This window comes from Merops nubicus, unplaced genomic scaffold (genome assembly GCF_000691845.1).
Source record: "Merops nubicus isolate BGI_N331 unplaced genomic scaffold, ASM69184v1 scaffold20904, whole genome shotgun sequence".
NCBI classification, from domain to species: Eukaryota; Metazoa; Chordata; class Aves; order Coraciiformes; family Meropidae; genus Merops; species Merops nubicus.
In genome coordinates, this window is record NW_008602541.1 from 626 (window position 1) to 17052 (window position 16427).

The window sequence follows — 16427 nt, forward strand, 5'->3', positions numbered from 1 at the left end:
TTTTTTTGATCCTGTTTGAGAAATTGTCAGGGGTATGATAACTGTTACATGGAAAAAAATGCCCAAAAGACAAACCCTTTACATTCTTTTTCTCTGTGAGTGGGTGAAGTGTTCAGTCACCGTTTGCCAGGACACCAATTCAGTTGTGTACATCGTACCAAACATCTGCTGAACAAAAAATTCTTCTAGTATAATCCAAATACAGGAATAAGCTTTCTAAGACCTCCTGACCATACACTCACTTCTTCAGCACACCTAATCATAAGCAAGAAACATTACCCAAATAGAACACAAACTGTGCTTTGAAAGTTTTTAATGGAAATTAAAGTAAAACTTTTCTTACACAGACATTTTCTTCTTACAGTGTAAAAAAAATGTAAAATTCTCAAGCTTACAAACTTGCAAAATTAGAGACATTTCAAGTAATCAATCAACCTCATTTTATGAAAACAATGTATAGTAAAAGTCCAAAATGTATGAATTTTTCTAACATCCTGTGCCCCAGTGCTTCATCTTCTGCTGCTGTTCCAAGGAGGCCATCAGCAGTCTGCAGGTGCACCACAATCATTCACTGAGGGGAAAGAGAAGAACAATTCACATGAGTGACAATCCCGCCGGTCTCCAGCACGGACGGTCTGCGAGCGGGTTCGTGTCTTGCCCTGTACGGATTAAGGCCTCTGCAGGTGAGGTTAGCTGGAGGGAAAAGCTGATGGGATTTGCAGGCCTATGACTGCAGCTCTCACAAGCTTGCTACCAGTTTATGGAATCATGGATAGATGCCGGGAAGGAGCTGTTCTGCCAGGAACCCTCTGAGAAACGTTTTGTGGAAAAGACAGCCTGGACACAAAACAAAGTGATGGTAAAGGAGAGCTGGTGTTGGGGTTTCAGCTTTATTCAAATAAGACTCAGAAAACACCATTCACCCAGGTCAGGATTCCGGTGGCTGCCATATCCTAGCTGCACGGCACTTGCTTGTCAGAGCTGCATCACGTGTGTTAATGCTTATACTACTAAAACTAAACAGGGCAGAGTTCTCTTTTTAAAAGAGAGGTGCCTACAACAGGTATCTTGCAACGTACACTCTAAGCCTAACCAAGAAAAAGAAAATAAATGTTAAAAAAAGGCAGCTCACCTGGTTTGAGTCCGAGTCCATTTCAAGGCATGGCGTGGAGGTACAGCAACCGTTGGATGGTAAAAAGTGCAGTCTGGCCTCGTACACTGGGTATTAAACCTGCAATGCTGATGTAAAATGAAGGCGTTTCAGAGGTGTCGCTGGGAGCTGGCTGGCTGAACCCCAGGCACGCTCCCCTAGGAGGGGGGATGTGCACCTGCACAGATGGCAGGGCCTGTCTGACAGGGAACCCGAGCCACCGACCAGCGCCAGGGACAGAGCTCAGTGTCCCCTGACGGGTGCACACCAGTCAGGAGCCTGACATGGCCTTGCCTGGAAGGTTGGAGAAGCCAGAGCATCTGGCTATAGCAGCTGGGAACAGAGTCCTGGGTGTGCCTTGGCACTATGAGGGCCTGGAAAAGCACCACAAGCACTTCCACAGAACGGCTGCAGGGGCTGCAACCTCCTGTACTCTCTAAATGACATTAACACACTCCAGAGGAACCAGGCAACCTTTAAAGGTCTTGTACATGGCTGCATATCTGAATGAAGAGTATGGAACATATTCCTTTCATACAGACTGCAAGATGTCCTCCTCCTCTGCCCCCAGCATCCTTGACAAGTGTGATGGCTGTTTGTCTGTTTGAAACTCCCCAGAAGCATCTGGTAGAAGGATTATTTAAAAATATGATTTTTCAAATTCTTTAAGTCACTGCTTTTGCATATTTGGTTTCTGAACTAAAGTTAAAAATTAAAAGTAAAAGGAAGAAGTGTGAAAAGCTAGTGAAACTTCTTGATGCAAAGCAACATACTTCAAGTACTTTGAGAGAAAGGAAAATATAGGAGATAGTTCTTACTTTTGGGTGGTAAAATGGACATTCCATTTTCTTACAAGCAGGAAAAAACTTGCACAGCGGACTACTGGAGGATATAGATAGTGCGGGTAGTGGTGCTAATAGTAGAAAAGAACATGAAGAGAGCCTGGATCAGAATAAATTGGTTTTTTAACACAGTTCCACACAAACGTAAATATATCCAGTCTTCTGCAAGAAATTATGTTTTATAATACATCAGAGTTCTGCAAGAAATACAGGAAGCATATTATGATGCATTAAGTGGGTCTTCTTATGGGGCAGGACAAGACTATCAGGTAATCAGCAGTCTCAGTTCTTCACCACCTCAGGAAAGAAGGTACTATGGTCATGGCAATGCTTCCAACAAGCTAAGCAGAGACTCTGGTAGGCAGGGGACTTCAGATGTTAAACTCAGAACTAGCAAGCCTGTTAAGAGTTTAAGCTAACTGGACTGAGAAGCGCAAGCACTGCGCTTTCCAGGAACAGAGAGGAGCTGCTAGAAATGATATAGGAGACAAGCATGTTGTATGCTACCTTCTGGCAAGGTAACAAACTGCACTTTACTCTGACTAAGGGCTAAACCACTTCCAAAAAATCCTGACTTCAGTGGAGTAAAGGCCCCTGCACCTTGGCACTGTTCAAGGCTCAGGAATACCAACCCATCAAGCAAACACAGCTGCTGCCTTCCCTGGGTAACCTCATCCCTGAGACTCACCGCACCATTACATAAAGCTCACTCCTACAGTGTCATTAAAGAAAAAAAGTGCTCCTACAAAGACAGAAACTTGTTTTCAATTTTTGTCACAACCTTTTGGTACAACATCTATCCAATTTAAGAAAAAAATTTGAGCAAGATTGCAATGCTGGCTAATCCCTCCAGAAGAAGGGACTGCTTGCACAAGTCACCGCTTTGACCGTGCACAGATTTCGCCTGGACTCTTGCGTAAGAGCATTCAGGGATTTTTCTGGTAGCAGTTCTTTGCAGTAACACTTATACTGTTTTCCCTTCAGCACTATCACATAAAGCTCCAAAAAACAAAAGGTGCTCACCTGGTTTAGGAGTTGCATGTGGCGTTCGTCGACTGGCATGAGTGTAAGGACAGTCTGGCTTAGTGCACTTGGCATCGTATTTACAGTTTGGGTGGATGAACAAGCACTTATCAGCAAATTTGCAATTAGGAAAAACTCTGAGGGAACAGAGATTGAGTCATAAGCCCATACTCGGCACCAAATGCCCAAGCAGCTGTTGCATGTGAAAGCCAGAACAGCAGAGCAGGGCGCGGGCACACGTGCTGGGTCCTTCCAAGCAGGGCAGTCGGGACCCAGTACCAGCCGCACACCAACAGACCTCTGCCCACTCTCCCCTGGGCACCTTCTACGCGCAGTAAATAGCTGATGGCCTCACGCTCAGTGGAGTTTGGTAGCAAGCTGCTCGTTGCAAGCTAAGATGCTGTGAGTTCAGAGCTTCACACAGAGGGGCACAGCATTCCCTAAGTGACATGGTTCATTCACTGAGGAAAAGGTGCTATTTTGAAATGAGTTACGTTGGATTTCAAAGGAGAATTCAAATGTCTGACTAAATGGAGCCACCCAATCTGGTAACATTTATCTCAAAACAGAAATTGTGTTTCTGGACTGTTGCTGCTTGTGGAAGAGAGGTCACAGGCACAGTGCACGTTCAAGAGTTAGCCTCCGCTTTCAAATAAAACAAACAAAATCGCTGCATGACCATGTAATTGTACCGAAACATGCTCAAAAGCATTTTGACAGCTAGCAGAGGAGTGCCCCTTGTTTTAAAAAGACACCAATTCCCACATCTGACATCTGTAAGCAACACAAACCCACCAGCCTGTATGCTAAACTAAGCTTTCCTCTGCATGAGCACGGCTGTGACTCTACTTATGAAAAAAAAAAAAAAAAAAAAAAAAATTTTCGTTTGTTGCCTCAAACTTTAAGCTGGGCAAAATATTCTGACAGACAGGAGATGGGAGGGAAGCAAAGGCCTTTACAGTGGGATCATCTGCCTCTGACCCTACCCGGACAGACTGGCACTGCCTTGGAGCAGTGACTAGCTCAGAAGGGCGATTTGTAGCACTGAAATGAAAATAAAAGCCACATGCCGAGCGGATGAGCTCTGCACTACTTACTTGCAGGGTAGCGTGGGGTGATGGTACACGCACTCATCTCCATTTTTACAGGCAGGCCAGTACTTGCAGCGCTCAAGCACCTTCTCCTGTTTTTGCAGCACATTTAACTGTTCCATATCCACTAGGAAGGAAAGAAAAAAAACCAAGTTGGGACCTTTATGACTCTATGTGCAATTTGGCATACACAATGCAGGGTAACTGAAATTCACAGTTCTTCCTGTTCTATTTCATTTCAACCCTCTTCTTAATAAGCCTCTATTAATCAAAGCCATGACAGTAAGCATTTATGTAGACATAGTATCTGAAGAAAATATCCAAAACTACAAAGCAAAAGTCATAATATTAGACTGAGAGCTGCTTTTCGGTGATAAAATATCAAAATGTGCATCATTTCCAAGCAAAATAATTTAATTTTCCTCACAAACCCAAACAGGTGTGAAAGTCAAACAGACCAGATCTTGATCAGACAGGACAAAGATTCTATAATTGAACCTTAGGTAGGACTGCTATGCTGAGCCACTGAAGTGCTGTGGTTATACCCCCCTCATTCAGGCCTGGCATATGGATGATGCCCACAACCAGGCAAGAAAGACCCTCCTGACTGCTCTTCACCCAGGGTCTGGCCAGCCTTGGGTGGGAACTGATTAGGCACCACCACGTGCCCCCACCTTCCACATTTACTTAGAGGTAGGGCAAGACGCCACCTCCATAAGAGCTGGCTCTCCTTGCAGGGGAGCTGCAATGTCTGTCTATGCAGTGCATGTGCTGTGTGAGGATTCTGGCTGTTGGAAGGGTTCCCCGACTCTTCAGAGCAAGTTGAGTTCCCAGGATGGCAGGGCCAGAATGTGAAGCTGTCTCTGAGTCCCTGCTGTGTAACTGGACTCATGCCCTGGCTGCTACCATTGCCCACAGCTTGGCTCCTTGCCTGGCTTGCTCCCTTCATGTCCCCTGTGGTGGGTGAGTGCATTGACTTGTTCCTCCCTCTGCTTTGTCTGGCACTTTGGGTGTCTGGTGTGTGGTGTGAGAGTGGAGGGAGCAGTTTGGCTGCTGGTCTGCCTGTTAATGATAATATTCTATACTGGGCAAGCGGTCAGCAGAAGAGCCATGTGTTAAAATGCTTCCTTTCTCCAGGAAATTTTTGGCTCTAGAAAATTATTTCAAGATATAAAGTAAAAATTCAATTTTTCCACTAATCATATACAGTATTAGTATCAGATACAGTATTAGTATGGGGGCACCCAATGAAAAAGAACCACTTTCCTGTACTTTGCTTAGACAGATACCACATTCGCTTCATTTATCTGAACTCAGACTCCAATGCAAAAAGCATTTTAACAGCTTCCAAGCTGAAACATTCAACTTTGACCTTCTCCTAGTTAACATTATTTGTAACCCCTCATTCTGTAAATCCAGGCCATTAAGCATGCACCTTCACTGGTGTCTTATTTTTCCAGATCTGCCTAAACCTTTGGCTGTTCAAAGCCTTCCAGGACTGCCAGACCTACTTCTCCGATCTCACTAGTGACACATCTGCTCCACCCTCAGACCCTTTTAGGCCTTCTCCTTACAATGCACTGAGGCCAAATAACGCTCTCCTCTCGTGAAATCACGTGGTTTGTGTAAATCACTTCCACACTGATCTGATTCTCTATGAACTTCAGTCACCCCTCTGCTACTTCTGGCTGATGCAGTTAATCAAATAAGACTCCCAAACAGAGATAGAACTGGATCAGAAACACCCTCCTGTACCAACCAGCTTTAGTCAGGAGCATGGAAGAGACTACACCAGGGAAAGCAGAGACTGGCAAGGGCAGCAACCTAACATATGTCACTGTACTGGCAGAGATGTGCCAGTGGATACAGAACACTGCCTTCTTCTTTAGGACAGCCTGATATGCACAGAACTTCTGCAGACAGGACTGACTGGAAGGCCATGGACTTAAAAGATCTTTTGATTTTCCCTCATGGTTCTCTCATAACTGCAGCACACATTTACAGCTGGATCCATTAAATCTAAGAGTTCTCTGTACAGCATGATATACTATTTTTTAGATTAGTTCAGCAAATTTGGATGCACTGCTGCTAAGGAAAATAAAGGCATTTATTTTCATATGAAAACTATAAAAAAATGAATGTAAACATAACCCTAAGGCAAGTATTCAACAGGTCTATGACAAAAAACCAGCTTGTTTTTCATCACAGTGTCAGCATTCTAAACAATTCAAACATATGCTTCAGCAAGCAACTTCCCAAGTTATTCAGAAAGCGTCCTGAAAATACACACCTTCAAGCAAATTCATACACTGTTTAAGTTGTACTTTCAGAGATTCCAGCAACTTGACTCTACCAACATGTTATACTTAACAGGCTACTTTTGATATCAGAAATCTATAAACTTTAAAAAAATACTTCAGGCAGTACTAAAGTTCAAGGCATGGCAAAACATTAATGTAGAATCTCCTGTCCATCACTATGGGGACAAATGACAAGAGGTCAACCAGATATGCAGATTTCTGGCAATGAAGACCAACTACATTTTCAAAAGAAAAAAAATCCCAAAATTTTACCGATACTGAGATGTTTAAAACTTTAGTTTGCCAAGATAAAGGTTTCTAAAGATCCAGTCCCACTGAACTACTACATGTTATCTGTGTAAAGAATGTTCTAATTTGGAAAATAAGCACCATCACTTTTGATTTCTTAAGAAGGATACATCCAGGTCCACAACCAAACCACCACACTAATGCTGGCTCCCGCTGGTAAGTGTAATTACCATCACAGCTCTCCAGCTGCCTCGTGACAATTTGCATCTGTTGTGCTCGAAGGCCTTTTACTCCTTTGCTGGCATACATATTTTGGGTAACTGGCTTTAATCCTTCAATTATACACATATCTTCCTCTTCTTGATCAGAAAGGTATCCTGGTGGGCTGGGCACACCGTCCAGTGTCACGATGAACTTGGGACTAGCTGGTTTCTCTGGCTGTGCAAGCTGGTCTCTATCAAACAAAGAAATGCAGTAAAAATAGATTTTCTGACTTGAGAGGTCAGAGTAAAAGTGGGCTGCACTAGTAACTTAATGTAGTACAAGCTAATTTATGGAAAGCCATGCAGTAACAAACCTTCCTTTAATGCTACTAATAATGTACTCCAGTTAACAGTTTGCCTAGTCTCCCCGAAGCACTAATAAGAAATGGAGCTTTCAATGGCATACAGCAGAGAATTTGGCAGGTGCATTTCCATTTACTGCATTCTGCTCAACAGATAGATCCAAAAGCTCATTCACAGTTAAATAAAGGAAAGTGATTAATCTTTTGAGAAATTTCCAGTTTTGAGACAAAGAAAGTGAGGGTAAATACCATTCTTGGAATTACAAACCTTTTAACACAAAACCAGTGTCTCCTCAAAAATACTGAACAGCACATTATGGAACAGTGGGTGGAAAAGTTTCCAGGAGTAGGAAGAGAGAATGGGAATAGTGACAGTAAGAACTCTGACACCCAGCCTCACTGAAAGATTGGTCTCGCCTAGTATCCTGTATGTGAGAGTAGTCACTGTGGGTAAAAGACTGTGTATAAAAACAAAGGATGTGTCTATTTTCTCCAATCTTTACCCATTTCACTTGAGGGATTTCCTGAACGACATGTGATTCTAAAAATCTGGACATACACAATGGAGTGCTCATCTTTGACAGTGATCGTATAAACTTTACTTCTATATGAAATAAGGCTAAAAGCAACTACAGTGTAGAATGCCTATAAAAAGGGAGACAAACTCATTAAAAGCTTGCCAGAACCTTCAAGTTCATGCAGTGAGAAATCGATCTATTCACGTGCAAAAACATGCCATCCTCCTGCAGCACAGTCACAGTGTCTCAAACACATCAGCCCACAGTGACGAAGTACATCACATTGTTCTTAGCCATTCTTAACTCTAACAGGTAAGGTACATAAAACCATTTGGTAGCAGGAACTACCAAAGCCTTTCACAAGGTCAGAAAATGACTATAAAAAATATAAACAGCAGTGACAATCTTTTGAAGCCAACATGAACTTCAAGCTTCTCTTGGCCAAACTCACCAGTAGGGAGCCTTCAATCAATTGTCCCACGTGCCACTGAACCGTTTGTTGGCTTACAGGTACTGAGCTACCTGTGTGGAGAGTATGCTGCCTTCCCTACAGCACTACAGGATCCACCATACTCAATCTGGCATTTAAAGAATTCCTTAAGAAATGCAATCTCAGGATGAAATGGGTATAAAACTAAAGGCAATTTAAGCTAAATTATTACTTAACTAAGATTCCAGAAATCAGAACAATTACAACCAAAAAAAGCAGTGCTTTTTGGTTCCTTCTTTTTCTTTCTGGCAAATCAAAGACATGCTCAAGCTACAGTTGACCCTGGGAATTACTTCCCATTTAGAAGGATTTCTGTGGTTTTCTTGCCCCTGCTTTTTTTCCTCTGCTATTCCATGTCAGTCCGTTTGCCATGGTATCAAAGATCCTGACTGGACTGACCCAAGCACAAGCATGACTGAATGATTTCATCTAAACCACAAACAAGTGTTCTGAGTTGTAACAGTCCTAGAAGTAGTTAACTTTTTACCGTGTCTGTATGAGACGTCCTGAGAGCACTCGCATTGCCTCCGTGGCCCTCCTTCCCAGCTGCTGATTCTGTGGCACTACCTCCTCAGACAACTTGGGCTTCTTCAGGATAAACGACCTAGTATCTGTATGGACCATGGATTCGGTATCATAGTAATCTGAATTGGGAGAAAAATCACACAGAAGAGAGAAAAGTAAGGTTGTAATTATACTCTTAACTTATAGCATATTTTAAAATATCAATTTATGGTGCAAATAAGCTGATTTTATTTTAATTTCTTACTAGCAGCTTCCAGAAAACATTTTTCTTATTCCACAGACATGGATTAACAGAAGCCATAGGCCACATTAAGCCAGAGCAGGAAAAATTTGTGACTGGAATGGCTGTGAAACACTGAAGGAAGTCCACACACCCCCAAAGTCTCTTAGGCTTTGAACACCTACTGATGTAATGCTTCTACTCCTTAGAGATGTAGAAAATAGAAAATACTAGAAGTAGAAACTGGAAAATAGAAGAAATCAGCCTAATTAATTGAAAAGGAATCTATATTTTAGCATTCACTGACCAGTAGTATTCAAATTTCAAACTAGCGATTTTTCTCCATGAACAAAAGCGCACAAGACTTAACCTGGAGTCACTTGCAAGGTATCTTCAATCGCAGCATCGACCTGGAGTCGAGAAGAGAGCTCCTTTTGTTCAGCTCCTAAAAAAAAAGCCGTCATTGGAAGGCTGTTTTACTGCACATCAGCATGGAACTATAGATTAAGACCTGAAGCATATTCACCTAATTCCTTTGATTAAAAAAAAAAAACCAAACAGGAAAAACTTCCACACTTCTTACACAAAGAAGCCATTCTCATTGCTAGGAACCCCTTTCTCATTGTTTCAGAACCAGTAACAAGCTTTCTCCAGCCAGGTGGCAGGGCAAAATCCCAAACTGCAAGACTCTGATCTTTCCCATACTCATTGCTCAGTACAAACCAGGTCTGTGGGGATGCAACTTATAAACACCACGTTTTAACTCTTCATTTATAGAGGTGTTGACTACTCAGACAATATGCACACACGAAAGCAGATAACTACAAGGGACTACTTTATGGTCTTCTTAAAAGAGGTGGGAAAAAAAACAATCAGAGTAGCACTGTTCTATATTTGATTTATGGTTGAAAAAATTTATTTTGCTTTCTGTAGTTTTCCTAAGCAAGCTGTCATTTCCATTTCAATTGCAAAAGAGCAAAAATATTTAACATAACTATTTTCTGTAAACTAATTCAAAGACCAATAAAGCTTCTTATGTACTTTACAGATACAATTTCAAGTATTTTATGTATCTGGAATCTTTCTGCCAACATCTATATGAAAAATAAGAGACTGAAAAAGTAGATTTTTTTTAAAAAATAATGCATATTTACCATTCCAACAAAGAGTTTACTCAAAAACTCTTACTCTAAGAGACAAAAAACCGGTCTCTGAGACCAGGTTAGATCATTCTAACAAAGATCTTACTCAAACCAAATTTTACTCAACAATCTAAATATCTAAACACTTAGCAAGAGTAAACTAACATCTTCTTATGGAAGTGTTCTTCCACTGTCTTATTTCTATGATTCCTTGTAACCAACCCAGATGCACACACTTCTTTGTAACAAAATCATGCTGAAAAGATAACTTTGACTGCCTTTAAATGTTATGCTATTTTCCTTCAGGAGTTTTGTAACGGAAGTACAACCAAAGCTTACTATTCAGTTATCCTGCTATCCGCTGTCCTGCAACAGCAAATGCAGTACTCCAATATTTCCACAAAAACCCCAAAACATTAGAACTATTTGCATGGTAACAGGATTTCAGAAAGAATCTAATAATATTTCATACGCTGCAAAATTATCCCAAATGTAGAGTACCTTAACTCCCTCACATAAGCTTTGTGGCAGAATTACTCCTACAAGACATTAAGGCCAAAAAAGCAAAGGATGTGGAAAAGAGAAGTTATCCCAATCTGAATGGATACATTCGCTTATTGCGTTTCCTAAGGCAAGATCACTCTTCGGTGATACGCCAGAGTGCTGCACCACCCTTTGCTTACTGATAATTCCTCTGAGGTTCTGTGTGTGTATGTATATGTCTGTGTGTGTATATATAAGTATGTATGTATATGTGTATATGTATGTGTATCTATCTTACAGCCATGCTTTAGAAAGCTTCTTGGTTTTCAGGGCATTTCCACATGCAACTTTTGATGTTAACTTAAAAATTAAAAGCATTTCTTTTCACTGCTCAGCATGTTGTAAAATGACATTCCCTGGTACAAATTTTTAAAGACTATTATCAGATGACCTTGAATTCCTTCAGCTGTCTGCTCCTTTGGCTCTTCTACTTGAAGCTGAGAACTCAGAGCAGGCAACCTGTTTTGCACATGGATAACTTCTAACTGAGATTCTTCTGGGCTAATTCGAGTTCTTGGTGCAACTGGAACAGTCTGTTTCTGTGGAACTTTAAATAAAGAGACAGAGCATATAATTTACATACAACCAAATCAGTATTATTTTTACATATGGTGCTAAAATAACGCTAATAAATTCCTACACGTACAAAAAAAAAGCATCTGTCTCCACAAAAATCATCTTTAGTGACCTGCAAATTTCTTAGTGTGAAAGCACATTCATGCATGTGCACAGAGCACTCTACAAGTGGCACCTCAGAACATCTACTTCTAAGACAAAACAGCAATGAGAAGGATTAGAGTGACATCAAAGTACTCGCTCATCCACATTTACATGTAATTAATTTAGTACTTTCTTACAGAAAACAGACCATAAAACTTGATGACAACAGAATCATAGAATCATTTAGGTTGGAAAAGACCTGAGATCACTGAGTCCAAAACCTAACACTGCCAAGTCCATCATCAAACCATGTCCTTAAGTGCCACATCTACGTCTCTTAAACACATCCAGTGAGTGTGACTCAACCATTTCCCTGGGTAGCCTGTTCCAGTGCTTGATAACCCTTTTGGGGAAGAAGTCTGTCCTAACAGCCAACCTAAACCTTCCCTGGCACAACTTGAGGCCATTTCCTCTTGTCCCATCTCCTGTTACTTGAGAGAAGAGACTGATCCCCACCCTTGGTACAACCTCCTTTAAGCAGGTAGTTATAGCACAGAACTTGGGGGTAGCAGGACGACAGGGTGACTTCTTTATTTGGCTTCTGCTAAGCACACCAGAACTGGCTGTGAGAGGCTAAGTAAGCATATTCTTTCCTTCGCTGAACATCACATCAGCACTCAACTTCTGACACATACAACTAAAAGGTACCATTCAGTACTGGATTTGTCATTTTTTTGTTTTACCTATGTATTTCAAATAAGCTTATCTCCATATTCCATGCAAAATACTTGAAAAAACACATTAAATATTAACTATGAAGTGGAAGAACCTGCAAGATACTTCAGATAAAATTCACAAGTCACCTCTGCATTAAAGCACAAAGTGGTGCTTTTTGGTGTCTCCACTGAAATATCCTTGTGTTAGTAAGCCACACTACAAGATCAACACTATTAAAAATCAATAGTTTTAATTAAATTGAAAGTTTTCTGACTATGCTTATTTCCAGATGTATTCCTATGTATACAGGAAAGACCTTCCTGCATCATCTCAAAGTACCATCCCCACGTTGCTGCTTTTTCTGCCATAAACACTCCTTGCTGGATAACTGGCATCAGAACTTAGGAGTATCAGTGCTCCTACCTCTTTTCTTAAACTGCTCATTCTGTTCGCCACCTGGAACGAAGACAAGCTCTTAATGCTTGGGAGGCACTTATGTTATTTGCTATTAATGACAAAGCATAGTTTTATTTTAGAAGTTCATCAACTGTATAAAAAGATTATGTAAGTAGTCAAGCAATCCAATAGTTCACTAGAGCTATTCTTAGTTAATTTTTCTTCAGTTCTGAATTTGGCAAAGACTTTTATTAGTCATCCATATAACTCATTCTGTTTTAAAACCAGCTCATTCTGTATGCCACTTCTAACATGCAATCTCCAATTCAAGAGCCTTAGAACACAGAGAACTCCACACCTATCTCCTGCTCACTGACAGGAGCTATTTAGCATTCTCTTTTATCTCTGCATGCTATCTTTAGCTTGGATTTATAAAACAGGGCTTGGAAATACTATAGCTTACACAAAAAACAATAAGGCTAATTACCAGCGGAATAATTGGTTGTTTTTGTAACCGATTCCTGTGCTTCAGAGATTGCTTTCAGTATTAAATTCTTATTGGCCTGTTTTGAAGGTGGCAATGAAGGTCTAAGGGAGATAAAAAAAAATAATTAATTGTACATGAATTGCAACAGCAACTGTATCCACATTAAACACAGATATTTCAACAGGCTAACACAGTTATGCATAATACTGCTAGAAATCATAATCTAAAATCACTTTACCCATATTTGTTTCCATCTTATTAACCTATTCTCTGAGTGGACGGGGATCCACAAAATATCTCAAAAATGGAAGTCCAGAGGCATGATTTCACCTCTCAGATTAAGCTGCTGTAAAACCACGCAGTGTGTGAAAGGGACAAACTCTTCCACTCGTTTCCTCCCACCTCTCCCCCTCACATGCCTGTTGCTATGTCTGTGTTAGCACTCCTAGTCGAGAAGCTGCCCCAGGGAGTAAGAGCCACCTGGAAACTGACTCTACCAAAAACATACTAGTTGTTCTAAAAAAAAGCTTTCTGTTTGTCTTTCAACGTCAACAATAAGGAAGTTTAAAATCAGATAAATGTGCTGTGGCACTGAAGATAATGAAGTGTATTAGCTTAAAACAAATCTTAGACAAGCTAGCACTGTACATCAGTAGGAACCATCTCTTCCACAGTTTAAATATTCTTCCTCTTATTACTGAAAATCAGCTACAAACCGCTGATGTACTTTGACTGACACATGACACTCAGACAGAATTAGGGAGCAGAAAAAAAGGGGTAAAACTCTCAAATCTTTGTAAAGTTAAAATCAACTTAAAGAACGACTGATAATTGGTTTGAAAACTATTCCTGAAACAAAAGCAAAGCAATTAAAACTCCTGGTAAATTATTTTACCACATTAAATACCTTATCTGAAACATATCAACATTAATATTCTTTTGCCAGTAAACTTTTCCCAAGTAGTGTAAAATTCTACATTCTGTTGCAGCTTATTCACAACAATAGAAACATGTTACAAAATCAGAGGGAAAAAGGGTGGTATAAAAAGACATCTCACCCACAGAGCTGTGAAATAGCACAAAAAAAAAAAATATTAAAAAGGCTTACTCAATTTTATCTGTCAGTTTTCAGAACTGCACAGAGTTTTCTCCAACTTCCACTTTCAAAGTTTTTGTTCCTTAAATTAATTCTGGAAACCAAATAATCACCCAGACGTTAGGTACCTTCTTTCTGGCTTTGCAGGTACAGACACACTGCTGGAGATGCTTCCTGTTCGCAATCCGTAGTCTTCATCATCATCATCATCTTCCCCATCGTTACAGAACTTTTTCACTTTGACTACTGAGCTTACCACAGGCAACCGCCTCTTCCGGGAGCTCTCTTCCTAAAACAAACAGAGCAGCCAAAACAATTAATTTAGCCTGAAACAGGTATTAATAAGCCAGCAAAGAAAATACTGCAATTCTACCTACAGCCAGAGGATGGAGAATTTCCACATAAGTTGCACAAGTCTAGTACTCCTGCACTGTGCAGAAACAAGAGACAGCACTAGAGAATATGAAATCAGACACATTTACACTGAAACATCTCATTAAAAATTTAACTGTAAATATTTAGAAGAAGAGAGGAAAAAACTCTGAAGTACAGGCAATTTATCCAACATTTTCAGAAAAAACCAGGGTTTGCCAAAGAAATTCATACTATCCTTCAAGATGCACCTGTTGAAAGTCTGATAGAGAAAAGTGAAATCAGTATGAAGGACCTTCTCCTCTGTATCAACTCTAATTTCAGTTTAGTGGAAGGATTAATTTCTAGCAATCTGACATTCCAAAGGATGCTAACAGCCCTGCAGAGCCAGGATGGTCCAGTTTAGGCCGTGCCAGCTCCCTGTTCTCACACAACCACTCGCTGCCACCACGGTGTGTGTGGCAGTGCCAGATTTAAATGCTAGGCTCTGCATGAGAGAGCACAAGTTGATAATTCCTGCAGGAACTATCACTTAGCAGCAAACTGCAAAGGAGCACAATGAGGCATCTGGATGCCAGGTTTGCATACAGTACCCTTTAAATTATCCTGTATCCTTCAAGGAGAAAGAAATATCCTAAGGGATGGACTTGGACTACACTGGTACAGAAGATTCATACAGTAAAAAAACCAACACCTACAGAAATGACCTTTTTAAAGGTAAAACTTCACAAAGCACAAGAACTTGTCTAGGAGAAGGTATAATACAGCAAATCATACTGTATATATATATATATATATATGTACTGTGTGTATATATATATACACTGTATATGTAATTGTGTATATATATATACACACACAACTCCAAAACCCACTCCTGCAATAGCCCTCTTCTGGATATTATTCATGAAAAAGTAACAGAAGGAAATTATCACAAGACTGTTTTTTAACATTTCCAAGGAGAGAGGTGGCTGTCATTCATCAATGACTGATACACAGCCTTAAACAAATCACTATTTTCTCACTATATTCCCATTCTTGCTTCCTGATCTTAAAAAACAAAGACATCAGCACATACCTTTGTAAAGAATTCTACATTTCTGAATCAAATTTTTTGTCAGAATTTGTTGTATACAGAACTAAGTAAGCAGTAGCAAAGGCAGGGAAGTACATAAGCAGTAACAAACACAGATGTGCTTGGGATACAAGGTGTGTAAAATTTCTGCTTCATTACAACATCAGCAGCCAAAGGGCTCTTAACTCATTCACATGGATAGTCTTAAAACTATTAGCTAGGACTATCACCTGCCTGGCTTAGTGTGGCTTCCAAGTACAAAGGGCAGCCACCACTTTTTAGTTTGTGCTTCTACAACACTCAACCCAAAGACCTCTTAAATGACATGATTCTAAATAGTATAATAATAATTCTAATACACAATACATCTAACGTATACCTAGCATAGGTATGAATAAGCAGCATCCCAAAAATGCTGATTTACAGAACTGTGTAAAGCTGGTGATTGACACAGCATTTAAAGAAGATCATACTTTTCCAAGGATTTGGAGATCAAAATTATTTCTGACTGATCACATGAACCATAACAACATGCTAACCCACTAGCCCAACTCAATTTGGCACAAAGATGTACAAGCTAATGAACCCTGAGAGGTAGAAACCTGGCAGGTGATGGTGTCAAACTCCGCAATCTCTTTTTATCAGCAGACCCTAAGAAGGAAATCCCAAACCCACTGGTATCAGCAAGAGGAGTCTTTCCGTTTCTCCGAGGTCAAGATTTTACTGCAGGTAAAGTAAGTACCCAGTATTTCAGGTTCCCAGCAAGTCAGATGATACCAACCTCACTGCCTGCTTTATCAGCACTAGGTCTGGAGGTTCTGTAACTTCCTGCTAAGCTGCCAAATGGTTCTGGATCACAGAGGGGGCCTGCTTCCAAAGCCCTGCAGCTCTGCGCGTCTGGCTGGCGGCTGCCCGGCGGGTTGCCCTGCGGTGAGGGTCTGTGCAGGTGCGCGCTGCCGTCGGCGC

The 16427-nt window shown here is 40.6% G+C and overlaps 1 protein-coding gene across 1 annotated transcript; it reads right to left on the bottom strand.

The window, feature by feature from the left end:
* Positions 1-298: 298 nt before the first annotated feature.
* ZC3H14 (zinc finger CCCH-type containing 14) lies at positions 299-16422 on the bottom strand (the record flags this gene model as incomplete). Its single annotated transcript, XM_008938408.1, has 12 exons — positions 299-571; positions 1133-1239; positions 1969-2063; positions 3016-3152; positions 4113-4233; positions 6886-7109; positions 8716-8872; positions 9344-9418; positions 11050-11205; positions 12919-13019; positions 14143-14303; positions 16243-16422. Coding segments are annotated over 12 exons (1521 nt in total), but the record flags the coding sequence as incomplete, so codon positions are not given.
* Positions 16423-16427: the final 5 nt, after the last annotated feature.